At 36.8% G+C, this 22,006-nt stretch overlaps 1 protein-coding gene across 3 annotated transcripts in view; it reads right to left on the bottom strand.

Moving 5' to 3' along the window:
- Nucleotides 1-22,006, bottom strand: part of Fhos (Formin homology 2 domain containing) — a 244,315-nt gene that overhangs the window by 152,929 nt on the left and 69,380 nt on the right. For all 3 annotated transcript variants that reach the window (XM_069128772.1, XM_069128791.1, XM_069128782.1), the window contains exon 2: nucleotides 21,354-21,463. In XM_069128772.1, the coding sequence (XP_068984873.1) occupies nucleotides 21,354-21,463 (110 nt within the window). The remainder of the gene's footprint in view (nucleotides 1-21,353; nucleotides 21,464-22,006) is intronic.

Below are 22,006 nucleotides of genomic sequence, written 5' to 3'. Positions count from 1 at the left end.
CTGCACTTTTTACAATTTCGCTGCTCAACTGTATAATTAAATAAAATCTGTATATTTAGTGGATTTTTTAAACATTTTTAATAACACGTTATTCTATGCTCGGAAAAAACACGATTAAAATGAAATTTCTATAATTCACTCGTTTTCAAATATTTTTACTCTGCGACTAAGTTAATACGTTGATGTTCTATGAACAAATATTGTTTGATTCTCTCTCTTTTTTTTTTTTTTACTGGATTTTTTCTAATAAACTTTTATCGTAGTGTCACCGTAGACGAGGTAATATATGTATATATATATTATAGATTTATCAGCCATTGTATATTTTTATCCCACGTGTTGGAACCTCTAACGAGAGTTTATTTATTCAGTATGAAGTAAGATTATAATCCGGGATATCGTAATTTGAAAACTACAGACTGTCGGAGCTTTCTCTGCAGAACGATTCGAATATATTTTACGAATGAAAATTGGAAAATGACGCCATATAAGTATAAGCTCGTCAATTTCTCATTAAAATATGAACAGAGATAGGAATAAAAATACGAAATAACGATGATTAGCTTTACTTTCCTGCGATATTCCTACTTCGTATATCAGTGATAATTTCTTTGAATTTTTATACGTTTACCACGAATTTAGGTGCATGGTATAGAATATCTACGATACTACGTAAATATGAAATTTAAATTTAAGAAAAGTATATAGATGTCAAAGAATTTAATTACGGCGAACTAAAATTTCAAACGATATCGTCCGAAAGGAAGAGTAGAGCCCAAACTATTTTCATTAAAGGAAATTTACATAAAACAAATATCTGAAAGAAAATTCCAAGCATTGGTAAAGCGCACGCAAAGCACGTTAAAACAGACAGAAAAGAAAATAATAGAGGAGTTGATATAAGCCCGTTGTATAACACCAAAGGCGCGAAATATTAAACGTTCGGGCGCGTATAAACGCACCAAAGACACGGCTTTATGAAGCAAGTTCACGAAAGTATCCAGTATACAAAATCGACGTTAAATTCCGGCGTGAAGTGTGCTCCCGATGCGGCAAGTCCTCCGATTTCAAACTTTTCAACAGATTTGAACCCGACCATGGAAGTTCCGTGCGATACTGCAAACTGCAAACTTTCAGAGACGACCTTCCACCTATCGAGTGCTAGTGAAGTTAAAACGGCACGTGTCTCAAATAAATTGGACTTCCAGCGACCGATTGATCAGCTGCAGTTAAGTGGCTGCATTGTCGAACATATTGGCCGCACGTGTACTAACGAGAAGTCGAAAGTATACAAGCGCAAACTTATGGAATCTCGTGTCAAACGGAAATTAAATTCAAACGTTCGATATTGAAAAGTTAGTTGAGCCGAGAAATTGAGAATGTATGATTTTTCCGGGGGAAATAAAATATTTTGAAATTGTCAATTTATGTGTCATAAAGAGACAGACGATGTTTATACATTTATGGGAAATTGTATGAAAAGTATGAAAATATGTACATAATATAAAATATACAAAAATAAATGAAATATCTAAAATACGATGTCTGCAATAATATTACAAACCGTTGATCAAGTTAGGTGGGAATTATTTTTTTTATACCTGAATACATTCGCCGCTACTGACGCACATTTTACGTCAATTTAAATATCTATGTTTACTGCAAAATTGTAGGTACTGCATTTAACGGGTCGACTATTTTATTTTTGACTTTATGCATTTCGAAAAAAGGACTTATGAAGGGAAACAAACCGCTAAATAGTGTATGTTTCAGTAAATATTCTTTAAAATTACTATTAAATATTTGTTAATATTCTCTGAAGAATAAAGATTTATCCCATGAAAACTATTATGAGGAGATGATCATATTTCAGTAACAACGAATACGTTAACAAAATTTCAGCACAATATGCGATAGGGAATTCTTTATAAATTTCATCTACGAAAAATATAAAATTCTACAAATTGTTTATGTTGCCCGGAAAATCAAAGTATTTTTATTTCCATTACAAAGTTTCCATACTTTCATAAACATTCTCGATAAATATCGAATTCTTTCTGATTTCGGATATTTTTTATTATTCTATGCAACGGTATAAGTTTCTCAGAAAAAGAAAAAGCGTCCGTTTTCCGATAAACATCGTACACGTGTAGCTATACCAATAAAGAGACGAGAATTACGTAATTAAACGATCGTAAGAAGCAGTGACGATGTTTCGTGTTTACCATTGACAGCGTATGTGTAAGAACAGCGTAACAGTATCGAATTGGATTAAATTAAAGAGACGACAGACCGTGACGACCATCGCTATTATTATGCAATATTCTCAGGTGTATAATTGCGTTGCATCACGTGTTAGTCGTGACGGTGTAACACCCCTGTAAAACATCAATTAACTGGTCACGGTCAATTTAAATTGGCGCACGTTGAACGCAACACTCGCACAGAATCGCTTCAAGTTATCAAACGTATGAAAACGCGTGTGCGAAATTAAGTATTATAAGGTTGTAAGTAGACTAAGGATTTTTTCGCATTTAAGAGAAACGTAATTTACAGAGTATATCGTTTATTAGCATTAGGATATTTTAGAAAACATAAGTAAGATAAGAGAGAAAATGAAACGAACGAATAGGAATTATTCGAATTTAAGAAATTATTCGAATCCAGATAAATTAGTAAAAATTATTAAATTTGATCTATCATTTTTAATAAAAGTCAAACTACACACTATATACCATGTACTTACTTTACACGTTAGTGATATTACTTTAGAATTTTGTTTCTTTCGTCTACGTATATCCGTGAGATTCCGCGAATATTCTATTTTTATAATGAAATATTCATAATTTCCATTGATATGGCTGATATTTTGATATACTTAGTATTTTCATGGGGCAGGATGATCGCAGGAAACAATATCAGCGATATCGATATTTTATTCCGTTGAGGATTCACCTCGTTAATTCGTTGATTAAAATGCAATGAACCGTAGAACAAAAGCATCGTGAAAAAGGATTATGAAGAGGAAATTCCGTGCTGATTAAATCTTGATTATTTTGTAATGATACATCAAATTATCGATTATACTGCAACAACACAACGAAATTAGTATTATCGCAAAGAGCGTATTATTCTGTCATAATTAAATCAACATTATTCGTTATTATTTTCAAGATACGACATTTCTTCTTTTCTTCGGCATTACGCATTATTATCATGTTTATTACTATATTAATTCATAAGTTATTGATATAATATATAAATGCATAAACATTTGCGATCTAAGAATTACACTGCAGAAATTATTTCACCATCGCAATGTTATCAATGATTTTTTGTTTTACGAAAGTTACAGCGAAGTGAATTCTTCGTTAGTTTTATATTTAAGATAATTCGGTAACAAACGGTAATAGAGGTTGACTCATTGTCGCTCGGATCACGGATAGAAATGCGGGTAGATATTTATAAAACGAGAAACGAACGGCACAGACCGCCGGTCGATCTCCTGGGAATAGATCTGTAAACCTAGTTATGAGATTTATTCCGAGCCGGATCGCCAGCTATTTGGAAACCTTCGATTTTCACCGGAGGGAAACTAGGAGGAGCTCGTGAACGAAAACGCGTTTCCCATGACCGGTTATTTGTTTCGTCTCGTTCCTTCTCATTTGCAATAAAGAACAGGAACCACGAAATAGCATATAGGTTCCCTCTTGATTCGATCCCTCCAACTTTCGTTCGTTTGAAATCGAAATAGAATTTTTCGGGTATTTTCACTTTCGACCATTCAATCTTTGAAGGTAGTTTAGTCATCGAGAATTTTACGACAACTCTGTGTAAAATGGTTTCCATTATTATCGTAGAAACGTTTAGCGCAAAATTAAATTGTTTGTAACGCGAAAAATAAGACTCGTCGGTCATATTCTTCTACTTGAACTTTTTTCCCTGCTTTGATATATAAAATTTATAAATATCAAATATTTTCCGATAACCTGTATCTTTACGATTTTCACAAATGCACATCGAATAACATTCTCGTTAGAAGCTAATTATTCCATTTGTAAATAATACTACACATGTAAGTAAATCCTTCATAAATAAACAATCTTTTCTAGATGTTACAATTTTTCAATGAATAGATTATTTGTTCTTCGTTAAGTAAAAATGTTATCGACAAATATCTCTGATCATTAAGTGATTTATGAATAAAAAAATTAATAGGAATACACATATAGCTTCTGGTATACATATATATATGTATAAATCTAAAAACCTTATATTAGGTTAAGTAAAAAGTTCTGAGCGTTTTTCGCTAGATGTCTTTAGTGAGCCATATCTCACGATGTGCACATCGCATCGAGTCATAGTATACACCGATTTCAAGGTGATATTACGCATCAAAAAGGTTCTTTGTCAGTTTTGTGTTCGGTGAAGCCAGTTGTGTGTTACAGCGTTCGAAAATGGAGATAAAAAAAGAGAAAATTCGATACATTCTTCAGTACCACTACGACCAAGGTGAAAAGGCGGAGCAGGCGGCCAAAAAAATTTGTGCTGTTTATGGACCCAGTACAGTATCGAATGCAACAGCAAAGCGGTGGTTCCAACGATTCCGTTCTGGTAATATGGACGTCGAAGATGAGGCACGCTCTGGTAGGCCAATCGTCGAAAATGTGGATAAAATCATGGAAATCGTCGAGTCGGACCGGCATGTGAGCACTTATTCCATTGCCCAGGAACTGAAGATTAGCCAGAAAACCGTTTGGAACCATTTGCATAAGGCTGGTCTCAAGAAGAAGCTCGACGTATGGGTGCCACATGAATTGACGCAAAAGAACCTTTTGGACCGAATTGATGCCTGCGATTCTTTGTTGAGACGTAACGAAATCGACCCATTTTTGAAGCGGATGGTGACTGGCGATGAAAAATGGGTCACATACGAGAACAACAGCCGAAAAAGATCGTGGTCCAATCGCGGTGGGCCGGCCCAAACGATCGCCAAGCGTGGATTAACGGCCAAGAAGGTTTTATTGTGTGTTTGGTGGGATTGGAAGGGAATCATCCATTATGAGCTGCTCCCATCGGGGCAAACACTTAATTCGGACCTCTATTGTCAACAACTGACCAGACTGAAGCAGGCGATCGACCAGAAGCGGCCAGAATTGGCCAATAGGAAAGGTGTTGTGTTCCATCAAGACAACGCCAGGCCGCACACATCTTTAACGACGCGTCAGAAGCTCCGAGAGCTTGGCTGGGAGGTTCTATCGCATCCGCCGTACAGTCCAGACCTGGCACCAAGCGATTATCACCTTTTTAAGTTTTTGCAAAATTTTCTTGATGGTACAAAACTGGCCTCAAGAGAGGCTTGTGAAAATGAGCTGGTCAAGTTTTTTACCAATAGGGACGAGGACTTCTTCAACCGCGGAATTATGAAATTGCCTTCAAAATGGACAAAAGTAATCGAACAAAACGGCGCATATTTAATCTAAATCGAATAATCTTGACTATGTTAATTTCATCGTCGAAATAAAGCGAAAAAGCGCTCAGAACTTTTTACTTCACCTAATATTTAAAACATTGTATTACAACAAATGTATTTACAAAATTATAAAAGCAACATTAATTAAACATACAAATACACTGACTATAGAAATATTTGTACTAACAACAGAATACTAACCACGGGTCAAACATTTATTGTTAACAGCATACTGTTATGTGTTTCTACTTTTCAAGATAGGTATATTTATGCAAATAATCCTATATAATATTCGTATGCTAAACATTCATACGTTCAGACTAACTGATAAAAAGTAAAGTAAAAATCACACGTGTCTACTTTCTGACGTTCATCGGTGCTAATCAACTGGCAAATTACGAATCCAAGACCAGGATCGAATTTACTTTTCGAATTTGTCGTTCGTTTCGTTTCGTCACACGTCGTCTGGCGAGCGACGTAAAATCTATTCTCGAGGCAGGTATATGTGAGTCATCGTTCCGCGGGTGCCGCGGGCGACAAAACTCATTAATTTAATCGACGATGCATGCCTCTTCTGGGAACGCGTTCACCGACAGAAAACCGCGAATCTCGGAGGATATCCGGGGACAAGTAATCCGGCTAAAGAATTCCCAGCAGCGAAATTAAAGTCAGAGCATTTTACATGGGAATGCACGTGCCCGTAAGCCCGCGGAAACTTGAGGAATTTTTAGGGTAACGATCCATTTTTATCGTGATCGACTTTCACCCTTATTACGGCGAAGTCTTGCCGGATTCAATTAATGCCGCAAAGTCGGCCAATTTAAAAAAGAAGTACAATGTACGAGAAATTTTAAGCTGTTTAGCTTGTAAGTATATTAAAATACGCCCTTATAGCCGTCGACTAGCATGGAAATTAGGAAATCGATAAAAATTGGTTTATTATGTTCTTGCTGTGTGGCCCTTAATTGGTGTTCATTACTTCTCTGGATAACGAAGAATAAAATCGATATGAAAGAATAGAAGTCGCATCCTGACATTTTCTGTGCTATGCTTGCTATGTAATCTAATGGAAATGTAGAGAAAAGCTAATTACGCTAATTACATTGTGCAATTGATGTTTCGTGAATATATTTGCTGTCTTCTTCTCGATTAAAGCAGAACCAACAAGGATATTAAAATATTTAATCAGAGAGATGGATGCTGAAAAAATGAAATGTAAAGGAAAAAAGATATGAGAATCTTTAGTTACAAAGGAAAAATAACGATAATGATTATTTACGCCGATGATTTATAACGATTATTTCTTCATACTTTGATCTTCTGTATTACGCACTTTGCTTCTACGATAAGTCAACCTGTTCGCCTAATGAAAGTTTTTGCTGATGATTAATAATGCATCGTAGTAAGCACAACTTTAATAGACTTCGATAAACCAATAATATGATATAATTATTCACAGTGACTAACGTGTATCTTGCATTATATAACGTTCGATAGAATCTTTATTTAAAGTTTCTACAAACATTCGATTAATAAAAACGTCGAGTTAATTTTTTAACCTTAGAGGCTTTTATCTAACACGTGTTTATATGGAAATCTTTCGATCACGTGTGTCTGTACAATATAATATTATTCGTAAATATTTCACTACGATCTAGTATAATGCATTTTCTAATAACATAGCACTACATGTTTTAAAATAACAAAGTACTGCTTGGTTCGAAACAACGTATGACTATGTATATCGAAATAATACAGCACCAAGAATATCGGAAAACCATAATAATATACATTTCCGGATAACTTAGAGCTACATCCTTGCGTGCAAAACGTATACCTGCAATATCAATTTTAAAACACGAATATACGATTACTACAAGTTCCACTTTAACATATTTTGATTTTAAACAACGTTATATCGCAACTGCTCTTGTGAAAATTAACAATAAATTAATTTTTATTATACATTAATCCTTCTGCGTTCTCAAGTCTCAATTTTATAGCGTTTAATGTTATTCACGATTACAAATGATTTCGCCAATAATTTTTATAAACATCGATCTAACTTAACGTAGAGACTAATTACATCGCCTGGTTTACAATCAATTATACATTTTTCTTTTTAATTTGCTGATCGAATTGCTGAACAACGATAGAAAAATTCACTCGTTCATTTTATTCATCGACTGCGGGATTCAATGTGAACAGTCTTAATGTACGTAACATAATTTTCAATTCAACTTAATCCATTTATAATTAGTGTAAGTATTTATAAATAATTTTTTTATGGGTTATAAACTTTTGATTTTCTCTCTGTGCTTTCTTAAACGATTGTTAACGAATTTCTTAAATTTGTGGAAAATATGAAATGACTGTTATCGCGATATATATGACTTCCTGTCTTAACTTATGAAACAAGAAGATGATTAATTAGATATAAGAATTTAAAGACCACATCAGAGTTAAATAACACAAAGTGTCCCATTCAGGATGAATATTAGCTTACTTAACTATGATAAATGTGTAAAAGAAATTTCTTTCACTTCTCAAATAAAATACAGTCGCTTTCCGTAAGCGTGGTGGGATCGACATCAATCGTAGATATCGCTTGATTGGCGTTTGTAACACGATTATGCCGCGACTCAAATCCAATAATCGGATTCTGTACAGAGAAGTGATGAAACCTTCAGTTAGACAGACAGTTCTGATAGTTTGGGTAGTTATTTGTCCGAACGATCCTCGAGAGATCGATCTGTTCTCATGTACTCTGATCTCCTTCAGACCAGTCTATTTACCTGAATTCGTTTAACTCTATTGTGTATCGGTGCGCTTCAAGTTGCCATCCAGAGTTAGATATCTCACAAAGACAGTAATCGAATCGATTTTGAATTAGCCGCGAAGTATTCGAACGAATCGAGACAGTGAAGGTATTTAAGAGATTTGATAAAAGTTGATTTTGCAATAAAGCATCGTAAACTAAGTTTTACTTACTCACATACTCGAATTTCGAATTTTTCATATTACCGAATTTTCGAAAATTTGAGATTAATTCAAATTCTGAAGATCAAATCATTTCGTGAAAACTTTAATCATATGTACGATGAAAAAATGTTCATGGTACATAAAAATTATCGTATACAATAATACAAATTAAAGATGTATCATATACGGCTTATATATAGGTTTATATATAGGTTTTTGTTCACTTTTAAGCTGAGTTTAAAATTAATGAAATTTTTAATAGCATTCGCAGTGGGAAGTAACGAATGTGTTTAGAAACCATATTTATTGCCCGTAAATACGTACACAATACGACGAGTAATTAAGCGGTTCAAACACTCGAAACATTTTTCTTCCAACGAAGACAATTACTACAGTGGCATTTGACTGTCGACGTTTCTATTACCCGGTTCTTGTCGCACCTATCCGATCGTTACTCACGTTTCCAGACCGTTTGCCATCGCTTATGGACTCAATTTGTAAAACCCCGTTTCCCCAATCGCTGGACAAAGAAACGAACAGAAGCGAAAGAACAGGCGCGAACCTGATCGTATATAAACTGAGAAATAATCGGCTCAGTCAACGCTCGGGGACCGTAATTTTTCTCGACGAGTCGTATGTACATATAGCGTTAATCCAAATGTTTCTGAATCTTTTATTTTCTGATTTAATATTTTAATAATAATTTCCATAATAATTTCCAAAATATTCCCTACCAAAAATTTCTTGATCAATAAAATCAAGTAAAAAGTCCATGTATATCTAATTATTCCATTATTCTGGCTACACCTTCTACTTTTAAAAAAATGAACATTTTTTGCGATATAAACGTTTCTGTTACCAATCCTAAGCTGTCCAAGAATTGTCGATTCGTAACCAGTTATACCTATTTGACGTAAACCGTACAAAACGTAGTAACTAACCAATTCATAGTTCGTCCATCAGTCATCCTATCGTAAGATTCGATCCGATCGTTAAAATGGTTCGCCATCGTCCACTTAGGTTCGTTCCACTTCCGCGAAACACGCTATAAGTACATCACTGTAAACCATCCGACTAATGAACCATAGTTCGAACAATAGTCGAATGCTCCCTTTCCAATGGCGCGTTATATGCCGAGTGACCGTCGAAGAAAGTAGAGTATTCACGAAAGGCGGAAATCAGAATTTTTGCCTGGCTCGATCATAGTGTTTATCGTAATGAGGCACGCTCTCTATAAACGTCTACGAATACAATTTGCAAATCGCTACGCCATTAAAAGTATGTATTTCTATGGGCCAGGTTTTTCTTTTGCTTGTCTTTTTCTCGCCGGATGATACAGAATAGGGGAATGTTAGAAGGAACGCGATTAGGTAAACGCAACAGCGTGAAATCGTTTCTCTCGAATACAGATACGATGTTGGATGAAATAAATATCGAGCGAGTTGACGAGAAAATATTACGTTCATTGCTTGTTAGAAGAGAAAGCGAGATGTTGCCATCGATGGAACAAAAAGTATATTACGTGTATGATTTTACGACTTTGTTTAAAATTCGTAACAAGTATTCGAACTCGTATTGGTATGTCTTGCGCCGATTTAACAATTGTAATATATTGTACGATAAAAATTGCTTCGTGAATAAGATAAGCATTGTATATGTTATAACATTCACGTACTAATTAATTGAATCTAAATATAGTAGATTTCGTATTACTTACCAGTACTTTCAAATAACTACGAAAGTTTGTTATTATAGAAAATAAAATGTAGAACGTGATTTAAAAAAGCGCTTCGCTTCATTGAAAAATAACCTTCTGTAGCTACTGCACCTAAAATATCAAAAGTAAACTGCTAATCGTAATAGTTAGTAGGTGAAATGGTCTTTCATATATATATTAAATTTCATTGATTACGTTCACAAAGATACATACAAAGTCGCATAAAAATCAGTGTACTATATAGTACAATGTGTACTATAATATAATATAATGTATATATAGCATAATATAATAAAGTGTACTATATAATACTATATAATAAGATTAATAAAAATTTTTGTACAAAGATCCTGCATTTTAATCAAATTGAAAATCAATTATAAATCACCAATGCATTCTTTTCAAAGTAGTGCATACCGTAGTGTTACCGTTTCTCACAAAAGGCTTATTCGAATCAACACCTAACATGTCTCGCGTGTTTCTCTTGTTAGAGATTTTACAACTAGAGTGACACGGCCACGAGCCAGGGATTCAAAGCGGCTAATGGAGGAAGCGCGTAAATTCGTGGCCATTCATTCATTATAACCGTGAATCGTTGGAAACGTCCTTCGGTTAACACTCGCTAATAACATTAGCGTGACAACGCGGCTCGAGTTACGCGTTACAACGACGATACGCGTTAATGAGCCGATTTATTGACGTTGCTTTACAACGCGATTCCTATAGATTATCGTGGTAACCATGTCCTACCGAAGGGACGGCCGTTATCATGCAAAACCGTTTCCTCGGCCAACATGCGACAAAAATGCCAATGCAAATGATGAAACGAGCCCCTTGTTCGGAGCTAGAGGTTTTTCGAAACGGTTCGTTAGGTACCGGCGCAAATAATAATATCCTCGTGGTCGTGCCATTTAAAAATTTCCATAACAACCGCGACTTGTCCGTGAATTCTTTCCGTCCGCCGAAAAGGATAAAAACCGAGAAAATCACGATGGTAATTTGCTTGGAGAATAATTCGAAACATTTCCGTTAGATCCGAAGCAAAATGAGCAGTTCAAATGGTAAACGATGTATGCAAGAAATGAAGATTTCTTAATAGAGAACACGCACTTGCAGTTTCACCATCCAGAGTGACTCTTAAATACAAAATATTCGAAGACCTATTTTTATTTTTTGCCGGGATAACAGCATTTTACTTCCTTTTTTAGGAACACACTGTAGGCTTGTGGTAAAACAGTTTGTAATTTTTCGAGCAACATATTCAAATTATTGTTTTGAACGATTTTTGCTTAGGGGAAAAGGTTGTTTTGATTCCTTTGATGTGCTAATTCCAACCGTGACATTTTACTTTGCTTCGTGATCTCAAATGATGAAGTCATCGTGTTACAAAAAGATTAAACTCGTCTTCCTTTAACCGCAAACAAGTATGTTATATAATATACGTTTCTTTGAATCCTATGAAATCACCATGTAATCCGTGAACATACAAAGCCCGTTTTTTTTTCCAGCGTCTTCTTTCGTCGTACGTTTAAACCATTATTTCCAGCACAGGCTAAATAGCGTAAATTAGCCATTCTTTCCATTACTTTACGATACACAAAATATCGTAGAATAATCTTTTTTTATTACAAATCCTTGCACATAATACACGGTATACGCATAAAGTGAGATCATAAATAATTTTCGACTTCACTGCTATATACTTAGATTTGCATAAGTATACATATACCCTGTATATCCTTTACGTCTATGAAATATCACAACCTAGGAAACGTACGCCATTATTTTCTATGACATTTTGCCATTTCCTTGGCAACTTATCAATTCCACCTTGTGAGGATCTTGGATTCGTGATGAAAAATATTTCGAATGTACAGAATGTATTCTACTCGTATTTCAAAGTCCTTTTCTCGTTCGAGAATGTTGTGCAGACTCGAAGATGTGAACATCTGTTGGCACCAAGTCGACGAATAATACATATCAAGTGGATACATACGAAATGTCATTTTTCCAATATATTCGATATTAACACGGGATTCCCAAGCCCTGGATCTTATTCGATGTCCAACTGTTAGGAACCACGTTAAAGAAGAGCAGGAAAAGAATATTAAGTTTTAAATATCGATTCGTGAATGTCGTTTGCAAACTGAAATTTAATATGCTTCTGTTTTACGACCCCTTTAAACTAATGTAATATCGTGGACGAGGGGCCTGGGGGGTTGTCGTGCGAATTATAAACAAACGGTTGCTGAGCATGTGCATGATGGGGCTTAAACAAAAGATACGAGATTAAGATAAAAGACAAGGGGTTGCTAAGGGACATAAACGAATTAATGGGAGTATGAGTTGAGAAGCCAGAGAGTGCGGATTGCGTTGTCGAGATAGTGTTGTTAGCGTTGTTGAGAGAGAGAGTTGAATCTGTGTTGACGAGAGTTGTTAATTAATTATAATACGTTGTTACGATTAGTTCATTTAACCATTGTTTTCTGTTTAACCCATTTATTATTAATAAATTAATTATTATATTTACGACACTACACTAATACTTACTCTAGTTGTGGCTAGATCGAAAGACGCAACCCCATTTCATGTTTCGATTTACAACTTCATTATCCGAAGTTAAAGTTAAAGTAAACTTATCATAAAGTAAACTTCCTACCAAAAGTAGCTTTTAAGTGACAAAGCTGTCGTAAAGAGTCGATAACGTTCTTCGGACAAATTCTCGATTTTTGGAAACCGACATTAATAATACTCGTAATAATTATCCTATCATCTAGCTGCCAAAAATTCCATTTCCAAGTAACTACATCCGCCTATGAATACCTCGACCACGCGAAACGCAACAACAATCCATAGATGCACACAATCGTTCCCGCCTGATGTACCTTTCTCCTTTCTTCGTGTCCCTTGCCGATAATATATAAGGTATCTCAGTTCGAGGACGTGTGTACACTGTACACACCTTAACGATCCCCGGGGCCGATACGTAGGAAGCTGATTACTCATCGTACCGTCTACGCCGAACGTTTAGCGACTTATTGTGCTTGGTTATTGAACCCCTGGGAGAGTACCCACTATCCGCGCTCTTCTCCTACCCTGCTCTCCCTCTCGACCCTTCCACAACCCGCGGATATATAGCTTCCATTATAATTATACGTGGCCAGTGTACCTACGTGCATTCAAACGGGTTACGCAATACGTAACAGAAAGAGATAGGACAATGACACGAGCTTTATTAACGAAGGGACCGTAGAGACTGAGTTTGGTCCAACGAATGCAGAAGCTGAGGATTTCTCTAGCTTCCGGCTGTTTTGTATTTTCAACAATTTTTTCTTTTTTTATTCGTGAACGTTAAGATTATTTATTCTACCAATGGCAGTGGTTCACCGATAAATTTTATTCATTCGTTAAATGCCTATCACGTATCGTTGATTGCAATTGATATGATTTTTAATGGTAACAAATCTTGAAGGAGAAATTGTTGGGCATGAAATGGTTTAAAAAATGGATTGGTTACAGTCTGAGTGTAGAACAAAGAAAACTAACATCTTAAAGAGCATGCTGTTTATTACTCTCTTAAGTTTTAAGGTTCCACCTCGGAAATAGCCTTTCCCTAGGAACACATCTTTGCTACAAGCTTTGCCGACCAAGACACTGTTCGTTCTTTTGTGCGTTCCGAATAGAACAAAGCGCGTTTTCACCGTCAACGAGCATTAGTCTTGCTCGAAGTGGTAACACGATCAGACCGTCTTCTTGCCCTATTTTAGTAGCCTAACTTGTGAATTTCTTGCCTCGGAACTTCAACGATGTTCGTTAATCTGTTAATGAGTTAACGATCTTAGGCGACAGAAGGCAGAGGCTGAAATTCGCCGTGTCTAGATTGCACGACGAGACAAATGTAATTAATTAACCCATCATGACCCGAGTTTTCCGCTTTCTACGTCGGATCTAGTCGCCCTCCGCGTCTTCTTAATACACGCGAGATTGATCGCCATAATTTTCCGTTGCTTGCGTGTTCCAGAAATTCGCGGCAACCTATTCCCATGCGCTGTGCACAGACGTGACACGGGAGAAAACTGTTTGGAACTCGTGATGGGCTCCCGGGACCTTCCACTACTAACGATAGGTTGCGCCTCTTCGGCGTTCCAAACCTACGTCTTCGTATCCCTCGCATAGACACGCGTATTTTATAATCGCTGTTTATTACTATGAATTGAAAGTAAATCTCAATAGTTGCTTGAAAGGTTGAAAAATCAACGACAAACTGATACACGTGATATTATAGTCGAGAGTATACGTGTAAAAAGCTCTTCGAGTTTATTGAAAAATTATAAAAATATGAAAGCTAATCCAAAGAACCGTCCAACGCCTCGCCAAAATTCAATTCCCAAGGAGCTAACATAGAACTATTCTCAGTTCTCTATTGCTCGTCACCTGTACGAATTCTGACTCACGCACGATTAAAAGATTCACGGCCAAAGTTTTTAATCCCAACTCGTTTCGTCATCCACATCAACCTCACAACTCGAAATTGTCAAAGCGCGGACTGTGTCCACTGCTGTTTCTGTCTAAATGTCCAACTTCCGGTACCAGCTTGGAAGCCTGGAGTCAGAGAAACTTCGGATTCGGCCACGGTGAATGACTGGCAATTTGTTACGGCTCTTTATACGCGCAGAACACCAGCCAACGCTCGGCGGAATTAATTTTCGCGAAACACGGTGGTCAGAGAGTAGACGAATATCGCGAGCAGAGTTGAAACGTAGGCGGTCCGGTGCGAAACGTTACGACGAGAAGACAAATGATCGGTTACCTACGCGAGACACGCCATCTTCTCCTCTTCGTCGAATACATCACGGATTTTCTACGTTACTAACTCTCGATTTTCGTAATTTTCACTGAAAGCCTCACGGGGAAAATCAGAGGAGAGAATGGATCGGCGTGGGTGGCTAATCGTGTTGCAACGAACGATTCATGGGAACTGGGTGACGCGGTGTGTGGGCACGACCCTGCAATTTTGTGTTACACGATCGCTACTGACGAGAGAAGTCCAAGATCTTCCTGTGGTTGAGATAACGATTTAGTTGAAACTTTGAATAAATAGACTTCGTAATTCCGTTGATGGATTTATCTCGTTATAAGATGAGTTTCATTACTGACGCAACATTGACGAATCGCAATCAGTACGTAAGCGTCACCGTGTAAAATTAAACCTTCGATTTGAAATATTTAGAATCTACACAGAGAATGACATGCAACTGTATTGTATTAGGTCGTCCGAAAAGTTTCTTTCATTTTATAAGGAAATAATGGATGCACAACATTTATATTATTTTATCGAATTACGTATGATCCATTTTGTTCTATCAAAATAAAGATCACAACGTTCGACAGATTATGTTTCATGTTTGTATAAAGATGCGTCGTTGTAAAGGACGTGTCTGTAAAAGAAAGACACTTTCTGGACAACCTAATACTTTGATTCGATCAACGAATGTTAAGGATGGTCAGGTGAATACCTTGTGATAATAGTCGAAAAATATTGACAACGTATAAACTACTTCAATAGAAACTGTATTATCTTCGTATAAATTATTTGCTAATTTTACGTGCAATAAATTCTGTCTACTTTGTGCCAAATGACACAGTAATATGTTGTATATTAGTAGTAAAACTGTGATGTTTCTTAGCATTACTTTGCATCAGAAATATGACACCTGCCAAGATTTATAACGGTTTTCCGCGTATAAATTTAATAAATAATATACACAGAATGATTTACTACATCTAAAAACTAATCGTTGCGTAACAAAATCTGTGTCTTATATCCTCTAAATTTCATTGATGCTTCAAAGCAATTGTTTATCTTAGAATATGAAACTTGTTTCAAACGTAAACAAAATAAAGTCTTAACGTAACACAAAAGCAACATTAATGGAAGTCATCCATCTGGCAAACTCTGCCACTTTTCCACAACGAAGATTCTTACGATAAAACCACTATGAACAAAACCCAATAAAATAACCATGAAAATGAAACAAAACGATAAAAGGTTTGGAAAATATCTCACAGATAAAACCGCAATAAAATCTGCGCTCCTAGTTCCAACAAACCACAATTTAAACATCGCTATCGAAAGCTCCATCGAAACTCCACCACATTCCTTTGCCAAACCCACCCCATTCTTCGCTAAACACAATACAAATCACGAGACCCCACCCAGAAAACCCGCATTCCTGCACGATCTTTTCGCGAGTTTGCCATTTCGTTGGAAAACACGTAAAAATTGGACGTACAACGGATCGTCGCATCAGATCGTCAAATTCCAAACTGTTATAAGCTTCGAATCGTGTTCCAAGTGGTTCGAATTTTTCCTCACATATTGTACGATACAGACTCGACGCGATTGAAAATATTTCAGATTCAATCACCAAGAACCAACGATTCTTCGCACGTTTATCGATACGATACAAAAAAAAGAACCAAACTTAAATAAAGATTCGTTTCATCTACTAAATATTCTAACTTGTGCTTTACTTTCCATATTTTATGTATTTCCTTTTATATTATCATCCGCAGTCTATTTATCGCGTTGCGTATAAAGTCAGAAAGTATGCTAATACTTAAGAGAGGAAGCGTACAGATATTCCAGGTGATCCGCAAGTTTCAGATCCCATCTCTGACTACTAGTTATTCTCGAGGTCGGCTGAACACGGAATAAAATGCGGATGATCAGTTGTAGGGTTGGTTATCGAGCGCGGTCTAGCATGGTGTACGCGGTATCACAGCCGGTCGACAAATCTCCAACCACGGAGCCAATATCGGGGCGTCGCGGCCGGAAAAACCGTGGAACGCGTTTCCATTTGACCGAGGGCAAGCCATGGACCGTGTCGTTGCCGGGTTTGACTGGTGTACGTGGGCATGGGCATAGGCATCGACGAGAAAGGGAAAAAAAGGATCGGACCGGTTCGGTGCCGTTGTATCGGAAGAGAATGGGAAAAAGGGGGCGAGGTGTGGCGAGGAGGCAAACGTATGACGTCGTTTTGCGGTTCGTGAAAATTCCGGCCTTTCAAATATTGGAACGAGTACCACTGACCAAACATTTACTTAACCTCAGCTCGCCTTCCTACCTTTCTTTCCGTCGGTCTTTCGTCAATCGTCTACCATCGACCCTCTAGTTTCACCCCCTTCCTGTCACGCGTTGCAAATTTGTGTCTCGAATACTGTTTATTCCGATAATATTTGCCAGATTTTTGCGCGCGGATTTTGCCAATTTCACCGCATCTGCGATTGTCCTTGCTATAAATATGATTTTGTTTGCGTATCAAACGTTTGGCCTGTGTTCCGGAAAGTGTCAGCCGACGATGCTGCTATCGAATATCAACAAACAGAAGATACAACACGTTTCAAGAAATTCAGCTGATAGATGTAATTGTGCAAATGGAGAGTAGATAAAAGTTTCAGTCTGAACGTGATGTTGCGAAAGACTTATTAAGAAAACAGTGAACCCATGTCAACCCGAAAACACCCTAAATTCTGGATCATCCATAGAAAATATTTTAGGGAACAAGCGGTTGTTTGAAGGGTAGAGCCTGAAGCGTACATTCCGATCGCAAGATAACCTTCGCAAGATTAGATATCGGTGTAACTCTATATTACAAACACTACCAAACAAATCGCTTTATAAATTTATTACATCGGCAAAATGCGAAATTCAGATGGTACAATCACGAAAATCGTGAGGTAAGTCGAAGAGGATTCACGGTTGCGCAAGTTCTCTGCGAGAACACGGCCTCGTAGGATGTAATTTTCATCCAATGAGTAATTCATATCGATTCGCCGCAAGGAGGAAGTCAATCCCTCGCGAGTATAGAGCGTGTTGCACACAATGAACGCGATAGATCTCTCTTCTTCTCTTTGGCGCGTCTTTCAGCAGCCATTGTGATATAGGAATGAACGAACGCGTAGGTTTCGCCAGAAAACCGTTGTAAATGTCGTCGATCCGTGGACTATGCAACGGGAATAATCGAAAATGCGATTCCTCTCGATATCGGTGTTAACGCGAATCCGATACGGATTTTAAAGCGGCATGCTTTCGCTGAACGAACCGACTTCTTATCGCGGAGGTGAACAGTTTTCCATTTCGCATGGATACCCAAGAACATCGAGAGAGAATGTTCCTCCTGACAAACTAGCTATAACGAAGTCTAATTAGTTTGGAAGGTACGGATCGATTTTAGATTTTAAATCGATGTGGACTTCGCGCGTAGTACTCGAAGACACGTCATTGGTTAAATGTGTCTTTACTTATTTTTTGCAAAATGCACTTCAATCGCACGAATAATGGATAAATGATACTGCGACGATCTTGTTCGTACAACAGTATACAGTATGACACTTTGAATGTTAAACACAACAAGTCACATACGTTCGATCTAACGTTATATTCGCTTTTAACTACAAGCTTTCTGGATTTCCTCTTGTTTCGTCAACGACATTGAAATACCGTATGAAACAAAAAGTCAGAAAAGACTGTATTTAAGTGAAAACTAATTGCTTTAAGATTATCTCACAAAATCTATAGTCCTCGTCTACACTAGGACTCGCAATCGTATGAAAAATCTACGATTCTCATCTACCTTTTTCTAACCCAAGGGTCCCCTTATTACAGCGCTGTTCGTAATTAAAAAGGAAAAATAGTCTAAATAATTACGCTTAACAACTTCAGGGGAACAAAGAACACAAAGAGCTCAATTTAAATCCTCGTTACTACATCCTACTATTTCACACCCGTCATTAACACGGCACAGAACATTTTCATCAGCACACAGCGATTCTACGATGTAAGCCTTTTTCAGCCTAGTAACCAATCCTGAAATCGACTTCGAATGGAACGTTTGCTTGACGAACATTACAGCAAGTCATATCTGCTCCTAGAAACTCGAACGCCAAGTGAAAGCAACGAGATTCCGCGTTTCCCGTGTTTCGAAGTGTTCTTAATTAACTAAGAACGTCATTCGACAGCTGTGTCGATTATTGAAAGCGTGTTTAAAGCGTCGGTGAAGTCAAGGTCCCTGAGATCGCGTATCGGCAGAATGGGAAATTAACACCAACAGACTAATTTCTCTCGAGCCGGTCTTAATTAATCTTAGATGTTTATCTACGTTTTCCCTGGTTTTCCCTAACTCGCTTCTACGCGCAATTTCCGACCTCCGTGTGTGTCTGCGTCGAAATCTCGCTTAGAAGAGATAAAAAAAAAGAAGAAGAATAAAAGGTATGTATTCCGCTACTGGATGTACGAACAAAAAGTTCCGAATTAATTCTCTGCGAAAAGGAGAAACACGAAGATGGATAATATCATGCTGCGACCTAATTACGCTTCGTCGTCAACCATCGAAGCAACGGATGACGGCTGGTTGTGAAATATACAGTGAGACAGATAATTAATATAGGAAATTGAAAATACCAGGCAGATTATCGTTTTAATTTTACGAGAGAGTTGGTAAGAAATGGAGAGCGTGACTAGTTTAATTGTACATGGTTAAATAGGAAGATATAGGCTTGAGATGTCCGAATAGTAAACTTCATTCTTCTTTATAGAGAGATTTGATTGAAATTATGTTAATTTTTCTTCTACCTCCGCTACATCTGAATTATTTCAATTGAATTTTAATCAATTTTGTAGTTACAATATACTGCAGTATGTAGATTGTGGATATTGATGTAATTTCATATTTTTATGAACATAGTTAACTTGTGTTTGTATATTAATCGACATATTTGTATATTATGTGTTTAAATTTCCCGTCAATGTAAAAACGTTCGAAATCTAATAATATATATCAATTATTAATGAAATCGAAGAAACGAAATCCTAAAAATTACTTTCGTCAAACTATTAAACGTCTGTTTTGGCAAACAATTAGTCCAAATTAATTACGCTGGCAAGTTGTTGTATCAGATTTATTTTTTCCCAAGTAATTACGAACTTAACTTGAAATCTAGGTTTCTTGCTGGCAATCGCGTTACTGTTAATGATTGACATAAGAAAGAAAGAAAAGGAGAAAGGCGAAGAAATGTGTCAAACAAGAGTAAAGAACATATTAAGTTCGACTGAATGAAATATGTGTCGACGAAAACAAGTCAAAATAACCGGCAATGAAACCCGCTTTTCCTTCAATGGCGTTCTTTCCAATTCACAGTAGTATGTCAATAGCCTAGCTCGAGATCAGTGTCATCAATCTCTCACGGTTCCCTATCTACACGATTCGTCATACTGCCTTAGTGCTGTTGATTTAATTTCATATAACACGGCTCCCGACAACGAGCTTTTTCTTATTGCATTGTCTTGCAAGTCTTTTCTCGTGAACTCGTACGCCCATCTTGCTCCGATACAAAAATTTAATTAACGCATTTTATTTAATTATTAAATAAAGAGAAAACTATATTATTCCGATAAAAAGGTCGTCCAAACATTTGACATATTTGGATTGTGCTTTATGTAGAAAGTGGAAAGATTGGTTATTTCAAACGATACAGAACTACGAGTATTGTATTCCAAATCATTTGAGACAATGGAACTTTGCAATTTAAATAGATCCCTTAAATACGAATTCCTCGGTTTATATCGGAGGGAAAGTTTATTCAGCTCAATATGCAACGTTAAAAGACCTTAACTCTACTACATTTACGCGATATCTTTTCGTCCTTACGCTTACTAAAAACATGCTTGCAAAGTTTGTTCATATATCTTAGGAACAGTTGCTGTATAATTCAGTTGTCCCAACACGAGGTAGGTAAAGCACATCGAATCCCATGGGATCAAAGGTACCAGAGACGGGGCTCCAAGTTCTCCATGCATCTTGCAAGCTCGACAAAATATTTGTCTCCGACAGAGTTCCTCTAATTACTCATGATTAATCATAAAACACGTTACGTCCTAGCATCTACTGTATTGTTTTGAAATATGATACGATATGAGGTGATAATCTTCGTATACTTATAAAATTATAACAATGTTCTAAATATTTGTCTATCTTATCCGTAGTAATTTTAATCGTAATTTACATTAAAATCCCTATCTAACCGATTCTATAGAACATTTGTAAGGGGATGGAGTAGGTAATTAAAGTAATTAAAGCGTGATGCTTGTTATTAAGGATGTCGAATGACGAGAAGACTTACTTGGTCTGGAAACCTTCGAATTCTTCCTGTTGCTCGCTGATGGAGGCTTCAAGGTCCAAATAAGCGCCGTAATCGCCATCTTTATACAGTTGGAGCGCCGTATCATCAAGCTGTAAAACAAATAAACAAAGGAAATCGTTAAATCGATGAATTCAATAATCGTTGTCGCTATAAAGTGTTACTAATCACGGAATTCTTTACGATTTCTACACTGCACAACTCGAGACGATGCACGCTACCAATTGTACAATATATCTTATCACTAGCTTTCAAACTCATATTTATAACCTTTAGTAGTAGTAAACTGCTTCAAAAATTTACTAACACGTATCATCACGTATTTATTACAATTCTAACATTCGAACGAAATTTCATCTATATAAACAGTAGACTTCTTTTTCAATTACTTGGGTATCTACCGTAGCACGTATGTAAATAAGGACATCAAAATTCGACTTAATACATGACAAGCAGCCAACGTGTCAGCGTTATGTCACGTTAGCCACATTACAACTTACGACGTGGCGTCAAATTAGGAGGTTCCCAGCTGTCGGAAATGATAACCAGTTAAGCATCGGTCAATTTTCTCGTAACAGTTGCCGCTTCCAAAATAACGTGTCGTTGCAAGAGTAGCCTGGAGCAAAGAGGCAGCC

This window comes from Bombus flavifrons, chromosome 2 (genome assembly GCF_040668555.2).
Source record: "Bombus flavifrons isolate JBK064 chromosome 2, iyBomFlav1_principal, whole genome shotgun sequence".
NCBI classification, from domain to species: domain Eukaryota; kingdom Metazoa; phylum Arthropoda; class Insecta; order Hymenoptera; family Apidae; genus Bombus; species Bombus flavifrons.
The sequence above is the reverse complement of the archived record's forward strand: the minus strand, read 5'-3'. Positions and strand labels throughout refer to the sequence as shown.